General features: G+C 42.1%; 2 protein-coding genes across 3 annotated transcripts in view; one reads left to right on the plus strand and one right to left on the minus strand.

The window, feature by feature from the left end:
• The first annotated feature begins 3,921 nt into the window (after positions 1-3,921).
• LOC100697186 (aquaporin-11) lies at positions 3,922-7,377 on the plus strand. The gene is made up of 3 exons (XM_003453737.5): positions 3,922-4,807; positions 5,245-5,361; positions 5,632-7,377. Exons 1-3 carry the CDS (start codon positions 4,219-4,221, stop codon positions 5,736-5,738), a joined length of 813 nt encoding a protein of 270 aa, XP_003453785.1. The 5' UTR covers positions 3,922-4,218; the 3' UTR covers positions 5,739-7,377.
• Positions 7,378-9,353: 1,976 nt separating this feature from the next.
• The window catches only part of rsf1b.1 (remodeling and spacing factor 1b, tandem duplicate 1), a 28,214-nt gene continuing 22,366 nt past the window's right edge, over positions 9,354-15,201 (minus strand). For both annotated transcript variants that reach the window (XM_005458502.4, XM_025910781.1), the window contains 5 exons: positions 15,082-15,149; positions 14,659-14,872; positions 14,338-14,561; positions 13,582-13,761; positions 9,354-12,741 (listed from right to left, as the gene is read on the minus strand). In XM_005458502.4, the coding sequence (XP_005458559.1) occupies positions 12,176-12,741; positions 13,582-13,761; positions 14,338-14,561; positions 14,659-14,872; positions 15,082-15,149 (1,252 nt within the window). In that variant the 3' untranslated portion in view covers positions 9,354-12,175. The remainder of the gene's footprint in view (positions 12,742-13,581; positions 13,762-14,337; positions 14,562-14,658; positions 14,873-15,081; positions 15,150-15,201) is intronic.

Genomic DNA, 15,201 nt, shown 5'->3' on the forward strand with positions numbered 1-15,201 from the left:
ACAGGAACTCTGCTTTCTGAATGTCAAGTGAAGTTAAAGCCCAAACAAAGTGATTCCTTCACTAACATCTACAGCCCGCAGATAGAGCTTTGTTTACATGAACCTCTTAAAGCAGATAAATAGCTGCTTTTACACCATAAACAGAATAAATGTCTAGTAGTTCATCTTGTTTTACTTGAACTTTCATTCCCACTGGGTGGACAGACTCCCACTGCAGCTGCAGGACAGATTTTGTAAATATTAACGAATTCTGCACAAATAGGAAATGCCAAGTCAAGCAGATCACAAGAAGTAGCATGTGAAGGACAATGGTAGAAATGGCTGCTGTGGCAGTCTAGTTTAATTTAACATAATGAAAATTTAAGAGTGTAAAGCAGCTTGAGTTCAGCCTTTACTACAAAGTAAAGCTGAGGTTGATGAGATGTTACTGAGCAGATTTTTTTAAGTCAAAGTTCATTTTCTTTCCATCGCTGAAATGCTAATCAAATGGTAATTAATGGATGGAATAGCTCATTTTGCATTCAAGACCAAAGCAGCAGCGGCCCAACTAATCCCACCATGGTAATAGCACTTTTGTACTGCAGGCCTGAGCTTTTACAGACATCACGTGAGGAAGCTGCATGTGAGGATGCAAATGTCAAATGCAGGGAAACTGGTCATTAAAGTCTATTTGATGTCCAACACTGCAAACTTCCTCCAGACATTCAATGTTGCTGCCCGTCAGACTTGAGATTAAAAGAGGTTCAGTTATTTGCGATCTCTTGATTGAATGAGTTACGGATTTCAGATCATGCCACAGCATCTTGATTAAAAATCTGTCCTAACCTTAAGCCCCAAAAGGTTGATTCTGCTCATCTGGACGTAGCGTTTTGGGATTTACTTACCTGGGTGATTGAGCATGCATCAACACATCCTAACCTTAAGGTAGCTCCAAAACAAGAATTGTATTGTTTTCCCAGCCACTCTATTATACCATCTGCTTTGAGCATCATTGTCTTGTTACATCAAAATGTCTTCAGGCCATGAATTTCTGCCCTCTCCTGTATTTTGGTACAATTTTGAATTCAGTCTTCCCTTAGCCACTGCACGACATCCAGGACGTGACCAGTTAAGCAGCCAAAAACATAGTTCTTCCTCCACACTGTGTGTGGTGTGTGGGTGTGGTCTCTGGGAATGCTGTTCCATCTGGCTTTATCCATTCCAAAAATAGTTTTGTTGTGCTTTTGGGATCAATGTCCTGTTGGTTGTTGATTTGAAGTGAAAGTGAAGAATTTGGAGGTTCATTAGTCCAACTGCTGCACAGTCCCCAAGAATTCAGTCTTCCCTGTGTGTGTGTATGAAATTGATGAAAGTCCGGAAGTAGAAATGTGATCATTTTGCCCTTATTACAGGGATTGGTAAAATTAGTATCTACTATCTTATCTATCTTACTAATTAGCATAATGGGCAATGATTATGTCTGAGCATAATGGTTGTGGACACAGGAGGCCTGTAAGGGGAGCTGGTACCGAAAACAGAAGTACGGATCACCACACTAGCTGGAGAAGGGATAGTGGGATGTAGACAGACTGTATGTTATTTCTGTCTGAATTATTACTTACTATGCAAGTCTTACATCTCAATGTCAGTGTACTCCATTTTTATATTGCATTAGTGTAACTGCAGCCCCCTGGTGCAATTATCCAGTGTTTTTGGGAACACTGGGGGCAAATATTGATAATGTATACCTTATTTATTGATCCCCGTGGGGAAATTCCTCTTTAACCCATTCACTCTGTGAAGCAGAGATAAGCACAGCTGGAGAGAATTATTACTTCTCATCATCTATGCAAGTCTTACATAGACATGGTCAAGGGGACCTACTGAAATTCAAACTAAGCATCAGAATGGGGCGGAAAGGTGACTACACACGGCAGGCTGGTCTGAGAATTTCAGAACCTGCTGATCTGCTGGGGTTTATCCAGCGAGTGGCAGCTCTCTGGGCAATGGCCATACCACTTTGAGCCGATAGAAAGACGGCAGTCTGAATGCACAACATGTAGAACCTTGAAGCAGATGGGCTACAGCAGCAGAAGACTACGCCAGCTAAAAAAGCTCAAAGGCAAGTTCACCGAGACTGGACAGGAAGATGATCTGAAAAATGTTGCCTGATCTGATGGGCCTCCATTTCTGCTGTGACATTTGGATGGTAGGATCAGAACTGACCTGTTTGGATGGGGAACAGGAGATTAACATGGTGGATGTTCATCTGACCAATCTGTGTGTGTTTCAAAGAATGTTGGTGAATCTATGCCAGGTACTAGTGTGGTATACCTAATAAAGTGGCCAGTAAGTATAGGTCAAAGCATGCTGTGCAAACAAAACAAGTTTTCAAGACTGTTGAAAACTTCTCTTACACAGTAACACCAAATCCATAAAATGTGGAACTCCCCCTCTACATGTAGTGGATTACCACCACTGCACCCTGGATATTAGCACAGGGTGTATGACAAATCCTATGCCTTTCTTTCTCCTGCTACAGTTCATGTGCACACAGGTGCATGATGTTTAATGAAAACCTGTCAGAGTGCAGGTTTTCACTGAACTGCCTGATTTCTGCCTCCTCTGCCTGAACTTCTCACTGGCAGCAAGGTCAAATGTTAAGCCCTTCAAAATATTTACCTCCCAGTTCCTGATTTGACTTTTCAAAATAAAACATGGGTCCCTTGGGACACTAAAAATACCTTCAGACCAAACAGGAAAATGAATAGTCAGCAGGTCTGGGTTGAACCCCACCTTTAACTGTCAGCTGAAGTAACTCCACCCTGCCTGTTAGTGGATAAAATCATGCCCAGTTTGTTATTTAACACTTAGTCAACAGAAATGGAACCAAGCGCTAAAAGGAACAGATCAGTTTGCAGTTATAGAGGTCTATGAGTGCCAAAATGAACAAATGCATTAATTAAATGTATAAATTAAAATTGGAAATATTTTTAAATAAATTATTGAATCCTAATTATATGCATTTAATCAATTTCCAATTGTAATTTGACATTTTTATTAATTATGTAATGATGCATTTAGTTAGTTCTTTTTGGCACTCTAGGCCCTCCGTAGTGGTGGACGTTTAATCTCATTATTAATCCAAAAATTCTGACTTGCAAAAGTCCATCAAAAGGCCAACAAAGAGACCACTCCCACTCAAATTCACACCTAGTGCCAATTTAGAATCACCAGTTAACCTAACATTCGTGTCTTTGGGTTGTGTAGGGAGCCAGAGAGCAAAGTCATTATAGTTAACTAAAACTAAATCTGCTGCTGACTCATTTTTCTGGTTTTGTACAAAAATTCGCCACTTATTGGAAAAGCATTTCTCACTGAAACATTTGGAAAGAGCATCGAACTAAGTGCCTTTACAGCTATGTGTGGTGTGATCAGCAGGAACATGAACTGCATAAAAAGTTACAGCAGCAAAAAAGACTGTCCCCACATTTGAGCTTTGAATGGGAGAAATGGTGACTGCATCATATCTAAAGAGACTCTGAAAACCGACTCGATACATTTCAGAGATCAGTCATGTTTTACAATGTTTATAATTAATATTCTGTGTTTGTGCTTCTACTCTTATTTTTTTTTTTTTTTTTGCATTTACGTTACATTATACTGGTTTGAACGCTGTCACAGGCAGCTGATCGAGGGTATGTGCCGGTTTTCCTTTGTTTAGAATAAAAAAAACATGAAAGAATAAACTAAATTAGAACTGCGTGTGGTAAAACATTGAATTACAAACTGAAAGAGAAAGTGCCCTCAGGCTGACTCTTGTAACCGGTTTGATGAGGATGCTTGCTGTGAGTAATCCCGCCAACCACTGCAGCTCCCATTTATTTTCCACTTCTAATAGTTGGCCTTTAGAGTCACTGCGGATTTTTTTTTTTTTTTTTTTTTTTATTATTATTTTTTCCCCCCCACCTCGCAAACATATTACACCTCTATGGAGTTTCCATCTTTCATGCGGTGTCCTCGCTGGCACTGAAGTATTTTGAGTCTAAATACTTTTAATTATCAGGCATTCAAATCCCCACTTTTATTTTGAAGGCGGTCTCAATCCGTGCGCCTTGACGCAGCAGCGTGGATCAAGTGGACTTTACTCTGACAGATAAGTCCTGAAAGTTTTCCCCCCTCACGAGGACCGGCTTATGCATTGAGGTCAGACCGTGTGGGCCAGTGAAGAGCCGGGAGATGGCCGACCTGTGGGTTTCCGTAGCGGTGCTGGGGGTTTCGGTGCTCCTCAGCGAGCTGATCCGCTCCGCAGCGCGTCTGTTCCAGAGAGATTACCGGATTTACCTGCTGGAGGTGGCGTCCACATTCCAGCTCTGCTGCTGCACGCATGAACTCAAACTGCTGGGAGACTCGGCCCAGCTGGAGCTCAGCTACGGCCTGGCTCTCACCTACACGGTGACTCTTGTCCACTTGGCAACTTTCCAGGACGCGACCTGTAACCCCACCGCGGCTCTGGAGAGCGTGTGCCGCGGGACCCGCAGCTTAAGGGCGGCCGGCGTCCTCATTATGCTCCAGTTCGCAGCTGCCGTCGCCGCGCAGTCTTATGTCGCCTCCGTGTGGTCGCAGGGTCTTTCCGACATCCACCTGCGGCACCAGAGCTCTGACTTCAGGTGCTTCGATCCCCTCGGCGGGACGCTGCTGGAGGCCGCGGTGGTGGAGCTGGCCTGCGCCTTCGTTTTCCAGGCTGCCTGCATGCACGTCCACAAACTGGACGCAAGACTCCAGGTGCACTTCATCGCTGCTGTTGTAACTGCAGCGGTTTATGCAGGTGTGTTAATGAGGGGCACCTCCCACTCTTCACAAGTCTAAACGAGTAAATGAAACCCCCTTTAAACAGAAAAGGTCACAGTTTGTGCCCTGCACAGACAGGGAAAACTTTTTTTTTTTGTAAATGTTAAGAACAATCCTGCACATGAATACTGGCAATCACCATGCCATGGTTCCTGTCAAAAACTTTGTACTGTCCTGAGAACCACAACACAGACCCACAAGAATCAAAATCTAAATGGCACAACTAAAATACTGATCACAATCCTACTAAATCCAGAATTTAAACCATCCTGTGAGCCTTTGTGCTTGCAAAAGTGCAATTAATAAATGCACCAACTTTGCATATTTACCCTCCTCAGCATGTGGGTAAAAAGTGCAGATGGTTCCATGTGCTTAAAGTAAATTAATGATTCTTCCATCTTTTGTTCTGTGCAGGTGGAGAGATTTCTGGAGCCATTTTCAACCCAGTGTTGGCCTTCTCCGTTCAGTTCCCCTGCAGCGGCCACACCTACCTGGAGTATTGTTTTGTGTACTGGCTGGGACCCGTTTTAGGTAAGCAGCAGACTGGAGTCCACTCTTTATGATCTCACGTCCACTTTTAGATGTGAGAGTGGTATTTGTTGTCTTTTCTAACTCTCAGCAAATAAGAAAATTGACTAAGAGCTCAGGACCGACCTGCTCTACAAGCTACTCCATGGTCAGATTAGGATGACTGACTATCCTCTAAATAAAGAAGCTTGACCTGTCATTTAAATGACTCATACCTGACATGTCTTCTTGTTGTTACCAAAATAACTTCCTGTGTCTAACATGTGTGTGCAGGCGTGGTGAGCTGCATCCTTCTGTTTGAGAAGATCATCCCTTTCCTGTTTGGTGGGAGTACCGCTGGTATGGACGTTCCTGCCATCCAGAAAAAGAAGACCCAGTAGGTGCGAGTGGGAAAAGCCGTGCCTGTTTTTAAAGCTTTTTATTCCTCATGTCTTAACGGATAACAACAGCACAGCCAGGTTTTCTTTTTCTTTTGTTATTAATGCTGCAGTGCAGGGTTGCCTCACCTTCAAAATATCTGTGAACACATAAAAAAACAATACACACTGTAATGTGTGGGTACTGTCAGGGTAAAACGCACTTTTACTATCACTGAACAGCAAATGTCAGCTAAGCTGTCAAATACACTGTTAGAAAGCTGACGTCTAATCAGAACACACAAGTGGCTTCAGTTTCTCACTAAAAGATGACAAATGTGCTTCATACAGAGGCTCAGACCTGCTGCTAAAACACTATTTTAAATGTTAACAATAACATACGCATTCTGGGGCTTAAGGTTGACCTAAAATATTAATTCTTTCTTCATGTGCAATTAAATGTTAGCTATAATGAGACTGCAGCTACCAAAAAGCATAAAATACACTAGTGTGCTTTTCTAGTCTGCACAAATTGTATCTTTACCCTACATTTAACAGGAAAACGGCCCTGGATATGCACGGTTAGTGCCATTTTTATTAATAGTTATTTTCATTAATCTTATCGTCTTAAGATTTAAGCACAAATATTTAAAGTTTTGCCAAAAAATAACATGAAAATTGTCATAAGCACAGCAACGGTGAATGTATGCACTATTATTATGCTGAATGTATATTTGTGCTTATGTTATCGCACATGTGACGAAGCTGAAGAACAACAGAACCACACTGATTTTAAAAATGCAGACAAAGCACAAGCAGCTAAGTGGTTAATATGCAAACAAGTAGGTGTGATGGTGCACCTACTAAAATTCATCTTTTTCTCTATGCAGTCTGGTAGATTCATGACTTTTTGGATTGTGGGCTATTAATTGGAAGCACTTTAATCATTTATGCTGCTCCCTTATTTCCCATGAGCGTCACCACAGCGGATGGATCCGACTTACACGACCCTTCCATTTATTTTGGTTTGGCACGCCATTAGGAGTACAATAGCCTGAGTCTGTTCTGGATTGCGGGAGCCACATTTCAAGCCTTTTCTTAAGCCTGATATTACTGATATCAGGACATGTTTTCAGAGGTGTGAAGAAAGATCCCCAGTTCGAGACCAGAAGAAGACGCCAATCCGTTTGATGTTGTGCCTGGAAGATTATTCTGTGTATGGATCAGCTGTGGCGATCTCTCGTTAATAAGAGAGCAGCAGAAAGAATCTAAGACACATACAGCCACGTGCAATCTCCAAATGCCATAAAACAACATTATAAAAGAGTTTAATTCACTCTTATTGCCAAACTGGGTGTTGTTGGAGGAAAGGACTGCAGATGTTTGGTTTTATTAACCATGTTTTCAAAGCCTTAAAACTTCAGATGTCTTGCTTTTTTACTTCACGTAGCATGTTAAAGAAAACTGGACCTCAGTTGTAGGACATGCTGATGGTGATGGTTGGTTTTGGGTGACCAAACCTTTTATCGGTTTAATCTCACGTTTGGCTCGGTTAACGTGTCTGTCTGGTAGTTTACTGTATTTAACGGTTCAGGTGCTAGAATTATACTGTATGTGGTGCTGGTGGGACTTTAGTATTTTATTTTTGGGGCACAACACTGAATCTGAAGTTTCTGTGCATAAAGACGACTGATCTTAAAAACCTCCTACAGTGCGAGTTTCTGATTGTAAAACTGGGATAATTATTTTAAATAAGAATGTGATTAAACACATTTGTCTGTGAACAAAATGTTTAGTGGTTTTCTATAATGTTGTAATTTAAATGCAGTATTTTGATTAAAAATATGTGTCTGAAAAATGTTAAATGCTGTGTTTTTATTGGAAGGTGGCAGGGAAGTTTCCATGCAGACATTCGTGGGTCCTCGGATGAGGAATTGTAGTTATTTAGATCCAATTTGAGGATAAATACAAAGACTAGCCAAACAAAAACTGCCTAGAATGAGTGTGTAGTGTAGTTTATATATCACACATAGAGTAAAATGTGTCATTTGGGGTCTTTTCATCAGTGAAACACACAACCAAGTGACGGGTTAATCTCCTCTCTCTGAGGTTTGGATTATCACAGAAACAGATCCCATAAAATCCCCCCACCCACCCACCCACCCACCCAGGGCTCACGTGGTGCCGGTTACACAACACGACCTTTGTGTCCTCTCCTCCGCCGCCTCCTCCTCTTCCTCGGCTGTCTCACACTCTCCAAACAAATGCCCAACACCAGCGTCTCTGTTTTTCCTCAGTGTGGATCATCGTCAGCACAGAACAGATGTCAAACGTGTGACCTTTGGCCCCTCAGCCTGCCAAATGAATGCACGTCATTCCTTTAGACCTGCTGCTTGGTTGACAGAGCGGCACGTGCTCGATGGTTTGTAAACATGCTTCCTCCTGCTGACGTGATTAGTTTATCTCACAGTGTGCTGTTTTAAAAGAGTGGTGCTAAAGTTCACAGCTGCAACAAACTCCTCTGACCCTCACTCACATGACACGAGAGATTCTTTTATCTCAGCAGTGTTTACGATGGTGACGAGCAGCTTTATGTGGCTCTGAGCTTTAAGTGGACTTTCATGCTTTATTATGTAAAAGAGATACGAGGATCTGTGTGTCTGGCTGGGATTGATCCAGTGATCTTTTGGTTGGCAAGTGAATGCATAAACACAAACACCAGACCACTAAATATTTGCAGCTGTGCCGTCTAACACTGGGGATCTTCAGAGAGCTCCCAAAGCTGCTGAACTCTCTCATCTGTGCTGATTCAGAAGCCTTTCCTGTTCTAAGAGAAAGTGACTTAAGCTGGAGATGGAATTATAAAGAGCGTGACAGTCATGTCAGGGATCTGAACTGCTTTTATTTTATGGGGCTATTAGAAGCAGATGGAGCAAATCTGTTTTTAAACCTTGGTCGTCTGCACTTTGGGACCAGAATCCTCCAGGTCGGGACTTTTAATTATCCCCAAAGTCAGTGGTAAAACCCCGTGAGACAATTTGTCACTGTGACCTACGTCTGTGGAAAAGCCGTCCTGAAGATCTGATCCTAACCCCTTTATATGTTAATGTTTATTGTGTGTGTGTGTGTGTGTGTGTGTGTGTGTGTGTGTGTAACAGGGAGGTCGAGGCCTCTTTGGTACGTTCATGTCCTGTTAGCAGCTCAAACAACAGAGTGCAATTGCAACTCATTTCTAACATGTTTTTATTTTCTTATGTATCATATATCTATATATATATCTATATATATATCTATATATATATCTATATATCTCTATATATATATCTATATATCTATATCTATATATCTATATCTATATATCTATCTATCTATCTCTATATCTATCTATATATCTCTATATATATATATATCTCTATCTATCTATCTATCTATCTATCTATATATATATCTATCTATATCTATATCTATATATATATCTATATATATCTATAGATATCTATAGATATCTAGATATCTATAGATATCTATATCTATAGATATATCTATATCGATATATAGATATAGAGAGAGAGAGAGAGAGCGTTATAAGGGTCAGCTGTTGGTGCATGTTTTGCATTTGTAAAACGAGCACAGTTGATGTCAGGCTTAAAACCCATTTTATTATGACAAATGTACAAGATCGGATTCATAAGAAATAACAGTAAAGTTAACAAAAAAAAATGTAAGGAGCAGACAAAACATCACCAACCAGTCTACTAGGATCTATACACAGTGGACAGGGTGTCTTTCCTCCCAGATTCATCATGAGGTAAATAGGAAACTGTTAACACTTCAGTCATTGGCACCGACCTCCTTTCTCTTTATTAAGCCTTTACTTCTCTCCATCCCTCTGCAGGTCTCGCTACGGGTTATTTCATAACCATGAGATACATATTTATACATTCTCCTTATCTCTGTGGAGAATATAAACAGGGTTACACACAGCACACAGACACTCCTTTGCTCCGTCTCGACCCACCAGGACACGCGCCTCTGTTACGGCTGTAGAACCGGGTTTCTATATTCTGTCCAGCTAATCTAAAAGCTAAATATCGTGTATAGACACCTATGCTGTGCAAGCGGCACGTATGGGTTTTTGTCTTGGAAGTCATATTTTGGCCGTGGCCGGTATCAAAACGGTATGATAAATAGAGTGGTTTATCCTCTGAAGACCATGCTCAGACTACTTTACAAAATATTTTACAAACAGGCTTCACTCTCTGTCGATTATTTTCCACGGCGACGTCCCGTTCTTCCCCCTCGAGGTTCTGTAACACACCTTTAGCAGGTCAGCGCATGCTTTACCCCCTATGCAGTTTCACTGCAAAGTAACACGCCTACTTCACGAGTCCTTCAGCACAAATGCGCCAGGTCAGGAGATCCTGAAAGCATGCCAGAGTTTTTTTTGCGATTTTCTTACAAAAACTGTTGTGCCAATATTACTTCCCTACAAAAGAAAACTATAAGAAACTCATGCAATCCCAAAGAATTGCTCGATATATTTTTCCATGGTTAAAAAAATGCCTCTAAATATATTACAGCAAAAACTACAGATATACACACAGACTGGTTCCAGCAGAGGTCAGCGAAGTCATTGGTTTGTCTTTTTCCCCCTGTTCCCCTGCAACCCGACACATCGCTTTAAAACTATTTGGTTTTCATAATCCTGATCTGATCCAAACCTGAGCTCAGGATTATGGAAACGGCTCATGTCAGAGGAAACAGGAAGATCCAGGGGAGTGGAATAAGAGAGAAAACAGGCTTTCAGAGCCGAGTGTTGTTTATAATGAAGGAGTGTTATGTCTACATTAAAAAAAAAAAATATTCAAAAGGATGCTTTTAAAAAGTCAAACTAGGGAGTTATTTTGCTTCAACTAGGCGATCTTTTTCTGGATATTTCAACCCCATTCTTTAATGTAAACCCTAACACTCCTTCATCCGTTTAAAGATACTAAAAATCTAAAGACCTGCAGGCATCTCCACCCACAAAAAAAAATAAGACACTTTACATCTTTTCCTCAAAGAGACAACAACAAATAAAGGTTTAGATATACAAAAAATAGATTTACTGAAACCATGAATCACATGAAAGCGATGAGAAGAGGCTAGTCTGGATCAGGAGGGAAGGAGAATTCACCTTTTGATTTGGTTTCTCCAAACAAACTATAACCTGAAAGTTCAACCTCTGATGCTGATGGCAGTGCGCGTGTAGTTAAAATAATTATATATGTATACAATATACAAAAGCTACTCTAACATTCAACGACAAAAAAGTTGGGTTCAAGGGGGGGACGAACGAAGGTTGGTCACATATATACATTCACACCTTCATACGAGGGGGGGGGGTAGATTTGACTGTTTAGCATTGAGTAAAAAAAATAAGGGGGGGGGGGGGTGTTAACGTGTTTTAATAACAAAATACACACCGGATATGATCGGAAAGAACCAATAGCTTATCAAATATATCCCTCACATGAAGCAGCAGCTCATGTTAGCTCGGCACAAAGCCTAAAAAGCAAAAATCCTCCTGTAGCTCCTCTAAAGCTCCTCCAGCAACAAACGGGGCATAAAGGGTTAATTAGTGAGCTTCAAAGAGCTTTAAAAAAAAAAAAAAGCTCACAGGTGGATTTATGACTCAAAATATAATGTTTAGGAAATTAAACATTGTTTTAAAAGTATTAACAAACATAAACCTAAATTGGCGCCGCACCACGACTGCCCCGGCTTTCATCGTCCGTAACAATGGAAGCATGTTTGTTGACATCTGGTGCTAAAAGCTGCTGTGAAAGGTCAGCGTGCCTTCTGGTTAATTAAAGCAGACTAACAAGCTAAACCCGCTTCCTCGTAGCTCATCGCGCCGTGTTTGTGCCGAGCTAAATGGCCGCGTCTATCATCTCATCTAACCCTGGCCGGTGAAGTGCGTTTCAATCAAAATGTGATTGCATTTCTTTAAAAAGCCATAAAATGATAAACAGATGTCCAGGACTTGTTACCAATTATGGAATGATTTGATTTTTTAAGTTATTCAGCTTTCAAACAGACTAACTTTTTCCCCACAGTTTCAGAGCCAAAAGTGATTAAAACCACAACTGAAAACAGGACAACGATGACGACGACCGGGGGGGACGACGGTGCTTCGGCGGGTCAACTGGTTATTTCCAGACAAACGAGGAATGATATGTCAGTGCCCTTATTGGCTGCAAGATCCCATGAGGACAGCGTCACACTGGAGGTGTGGGGTCCAGGCTTCCAGGTGACATGAAAAAAAACGGACATGGAGGAGGAGTTGTTGTTGGCATGGGAGGGAATAATAAAGTTAAGCAATATAAAAATACAATACCACCAAAAAAAGAAAACAAACAAACAAACAAACAAAAAAATAACAAAGAAAAAAAAAAAGAAACAGTACACTGTTTTTGTTTTTACAATTGTTCATTATTGCAGACGTAGTCCACGAGGTCTGTGACTCCTAACAGGTCGTCTTCGTCATCGTCCTGTGCCGCAATGTCCTGCCCCACCAGCCCATTTGGTGCTATGGCAGCGGCCGGTGTGGCACTGATGCTTTTGGGTGGCTCCAGATGCGGGATGATGCCTGGAGCGGTGACTGTAGCGATGGTGGTAGCGGGCCGGCTGATGATACCCTCGAGGCTCTTTATGGGGCTTTGCCCGTTGGCGGGCGGCAGCTCTACCAGGCCGCAGTCCAATGCATTTGTTCCCTTTGACTCCTCCTCTGTTTTCTTCTCCTTCGGCTTCTCCTCTTGCTGCTCCTCGTCATCGTCATCGTCCGAGTCGATGCGGTTCACTCGTTTACGGATGGGTCGATCCTCCTCGGAAGATTCGTCCGAGTCATCGTCGGAGTCGTCATCTTCTGACGCTCTCCTGCGTTTTAGCGCTAGGAGTCTGCGTCGCTGCCGGGAATCTTCCTCTGATGAAATTTTATTCGACCTCCAATCCCTCGAATCTTCCTCGGAGTCTCTCGAGAAACTCGCTGGGAAGAGAAAACAAGAGGCACCTTTAGTCTTGCTGTGGTCACACGTCTAATATACCGCCACTGCAGGTGGATACATGTCATTAATCATGTTCACGTCAACATTGAAAAACAAAACGTGCAAATGAGGCAATCAGTTACAACTCAGCAACTTAAAACTGATGCAAATAATGAAATAAGACTGTGTGTGTGTCAAACAGTCAGAATTTAAATAAAATCAAATGAGGAAAAGTTTGAATCAGCGTCATCTCTAAAAGACGTCATTAAACCAGCACTTCTCTGCTGTCGCTGTCCGTGGTGCTGAAAGTGCTTGTACTTTGTCAGGGTTAATGCTGAAGTTTCTCACGTGACATTAAGTTCTCGTTGCTCGACAGTGGTCCGTCCATCACTTACAGTAAATGTACAAGCAACCAAATCAATCACATGGAAGTTTTACCTCATGACTGGTAGGTGTGCCGGATGGTCACGAACCAGTCTCTAAGCCGGTGTGATTTATGTAGTGACTCTGGTCTTAACTATTTTAAGATCAATAAGACATCATGGGTACAGGAGGGAGTTAATAAAGCTTAGATACTGCAAACATCTGCTGAATATTATCAAAACTGGATGAAAAAGTTATTTTTTAGAAAGACCCCAAACTTTTGTATTTGTTTTAAAGGATTTGTTAGTAATACAGACTCAGTGACTTTGAAAGGTGATTTTTATTCTGACCTCTAACTGTAAGTCAAAATATTTTAAGATAAATTAATGGAAACCAAAGTTGTTCTCCACACTTTTAACTCATCTGATTGATCAATCTATTTAGATTAGTAATTAATCACTGAAGTGTTTCTGACTGACCGTCGCTGTCGGAGCTTTCCTGCCGACGTCTGGGTTTCGTTTTGGCCCGGTTGGTTTCGGCCTGAGAGCCTTCAGACTCTGACGTCTCGCAGTAGTTAACCTGCTTCTTCTGGCTCCGCCTCGACCGCCGGCGGCTCATATCCAGATCACTGTCACTGTACTCACTGGAGCCTTCGGTCACTGCACAGAAACGCACAAAAACAACAAAGAAGGGGTTAAAAATCAGAGGATAACCTGCGGCAGGAATATTCTTAGACACAAATTTTAAATGACATTGTGCTCAGACATTTAAACTGTAATTCTGACTTGCTTGTGTACCCCGACACATTCCCCTTATTAACCTGCTCTCTTTGTGTAGTTCATCCTAAAGAGGCTCACCAGCAAGAGCAGGGCTAATGCTGGGTCTCTTTCCTGCACCAGCACTGGTCTTTTCTCTTAACTTTCTTGGCAGTTTTGTGTACTAGTTACTAGTTTAGCTTATTACTAGTCTTGTTTATAGTTTTACCGGGGGCTCCAACCTCAAACATTTGTGTTAGATCTCTGTGAGTAATTTCTGGGTTTAAGTACTGAAATAGCAGCGTTTCAGAGGCGATCTAAGCTCTAAAACCTCTGGTTATAAGCAAAGATGCTCTGGGTGGATGGCTGGAAACTGTGGGGCAGACAACTGAACTACAACTTGCACCTTTTAACCTGTAGACACCTCTTTATTTCAGGTTTTAGAGAATAAGTAAAAAGAGTGTAATGTAAAACAGATACCAATTTCATCATCATCGTCCTCCTCATCCGTCTCGTCCTCCTCATCATCCGAGTACCCTCTCGGTCGCCGCCGCTTTCTGGAGCTCCGTCTGCATGTCAGCAGTCTGCTCCGCGAAGACTTTCGATGCCTACCGCTACCGTTGCTGCCAAAGTCGCTGTTGTTGGAGTCTGCCTCCGATTCAGCTTCCGTGTCGTTGTCCGTCACAACAAACTCTTCTTCTGAGCTGCATCCGAGCAAACAAACGAACGCAGACAGAGTTCAGCATCTCGTGAGCAAAACTGACAGATTTATGAAATTGGAAACCAAAAGACAAACTGTACCTTTCACTGAGGCGAAACTCTTCCTCGCTCTCCTCCTCGTCCACGGTGCTGTCGCTGTCCAGGTCGTTGAGTCGCCGGCGTTTTTTCCTGCGCTGGCCGGCGCTGGGTCGCGGCGGCTGGCCGTTCTCCTTGCCCTCCTCTGCTTGTAGGATGGTAGAAATATCCTTCCCTCTGTGCCCTGTGATGTTGGCCATATCTTTACCCCGACCCGCTCCTGCAACAAACACCTCACAGTTACATTAAATACTTCACATCTCTTTCACATTTGAACCGCTTCATGTGTAAATATGACAAGTTGCTACATTCTTCTGCATTACAAACAAGCCGGATACAACATGTTAAATGAGCTTCAGATTTTGGGTTGATCTTCAGAGCCAGAAATGTTTTCAGCAAACTACACAGTACAGTTTCTTCTCCTCCTACCTCCACCCTCTGCTTCTTTGATGTCTTCTTCGATAGCCTCCTCGATGGCCTCGTCAAACTCATCAAATCTGCAAAGTTTACATCAACACAAACAAGAATATTTTTTGCTGCCTGGAGAAT

This window comes from Oreochromis niloticus, linkage group LG10 (genome assembly GCF_001858045.2).
Source record: "Oreochromis niloticus isolate F11D_XX linkage group LG10, O_niloticus_UMD_NMBU, whole genome shotgun sequence".
In the NCBI taxonomy this organism is placed as follows: domain Eukaryota; kingdom Metazoa; phylum Chordata; class Actinopteri; order Cichliformes; family Cichlidae; genus Oreochromis; species Oreochromis niloticus.

Bases quoted from the DNA above. Each gene is read 5' to 3' on its own strand.
- LOC100697186 (XM_003453737.5), top strand. From the start codon at position 4,219: ATGGCCGACCTGTGGGTTTCCGTAGCGGTGCTGGGGGTTTCGGTGCTC. The intron at 4,808-5,244 runs GTGTGTTAATGA...TGTTCTGTGCAG, and splicing joins AACTGCAGCGGTTTATGCAG to GTGGAGAGATTTCTGGAGCC. The intron at 5,362-5,631 runs GTAAGCAGCAGA...ATGTGTGTGCAG, and splicing joins CTGGCTGGGACCCGTTTTAG to GCGTGGTGAGCTGCATCCTT.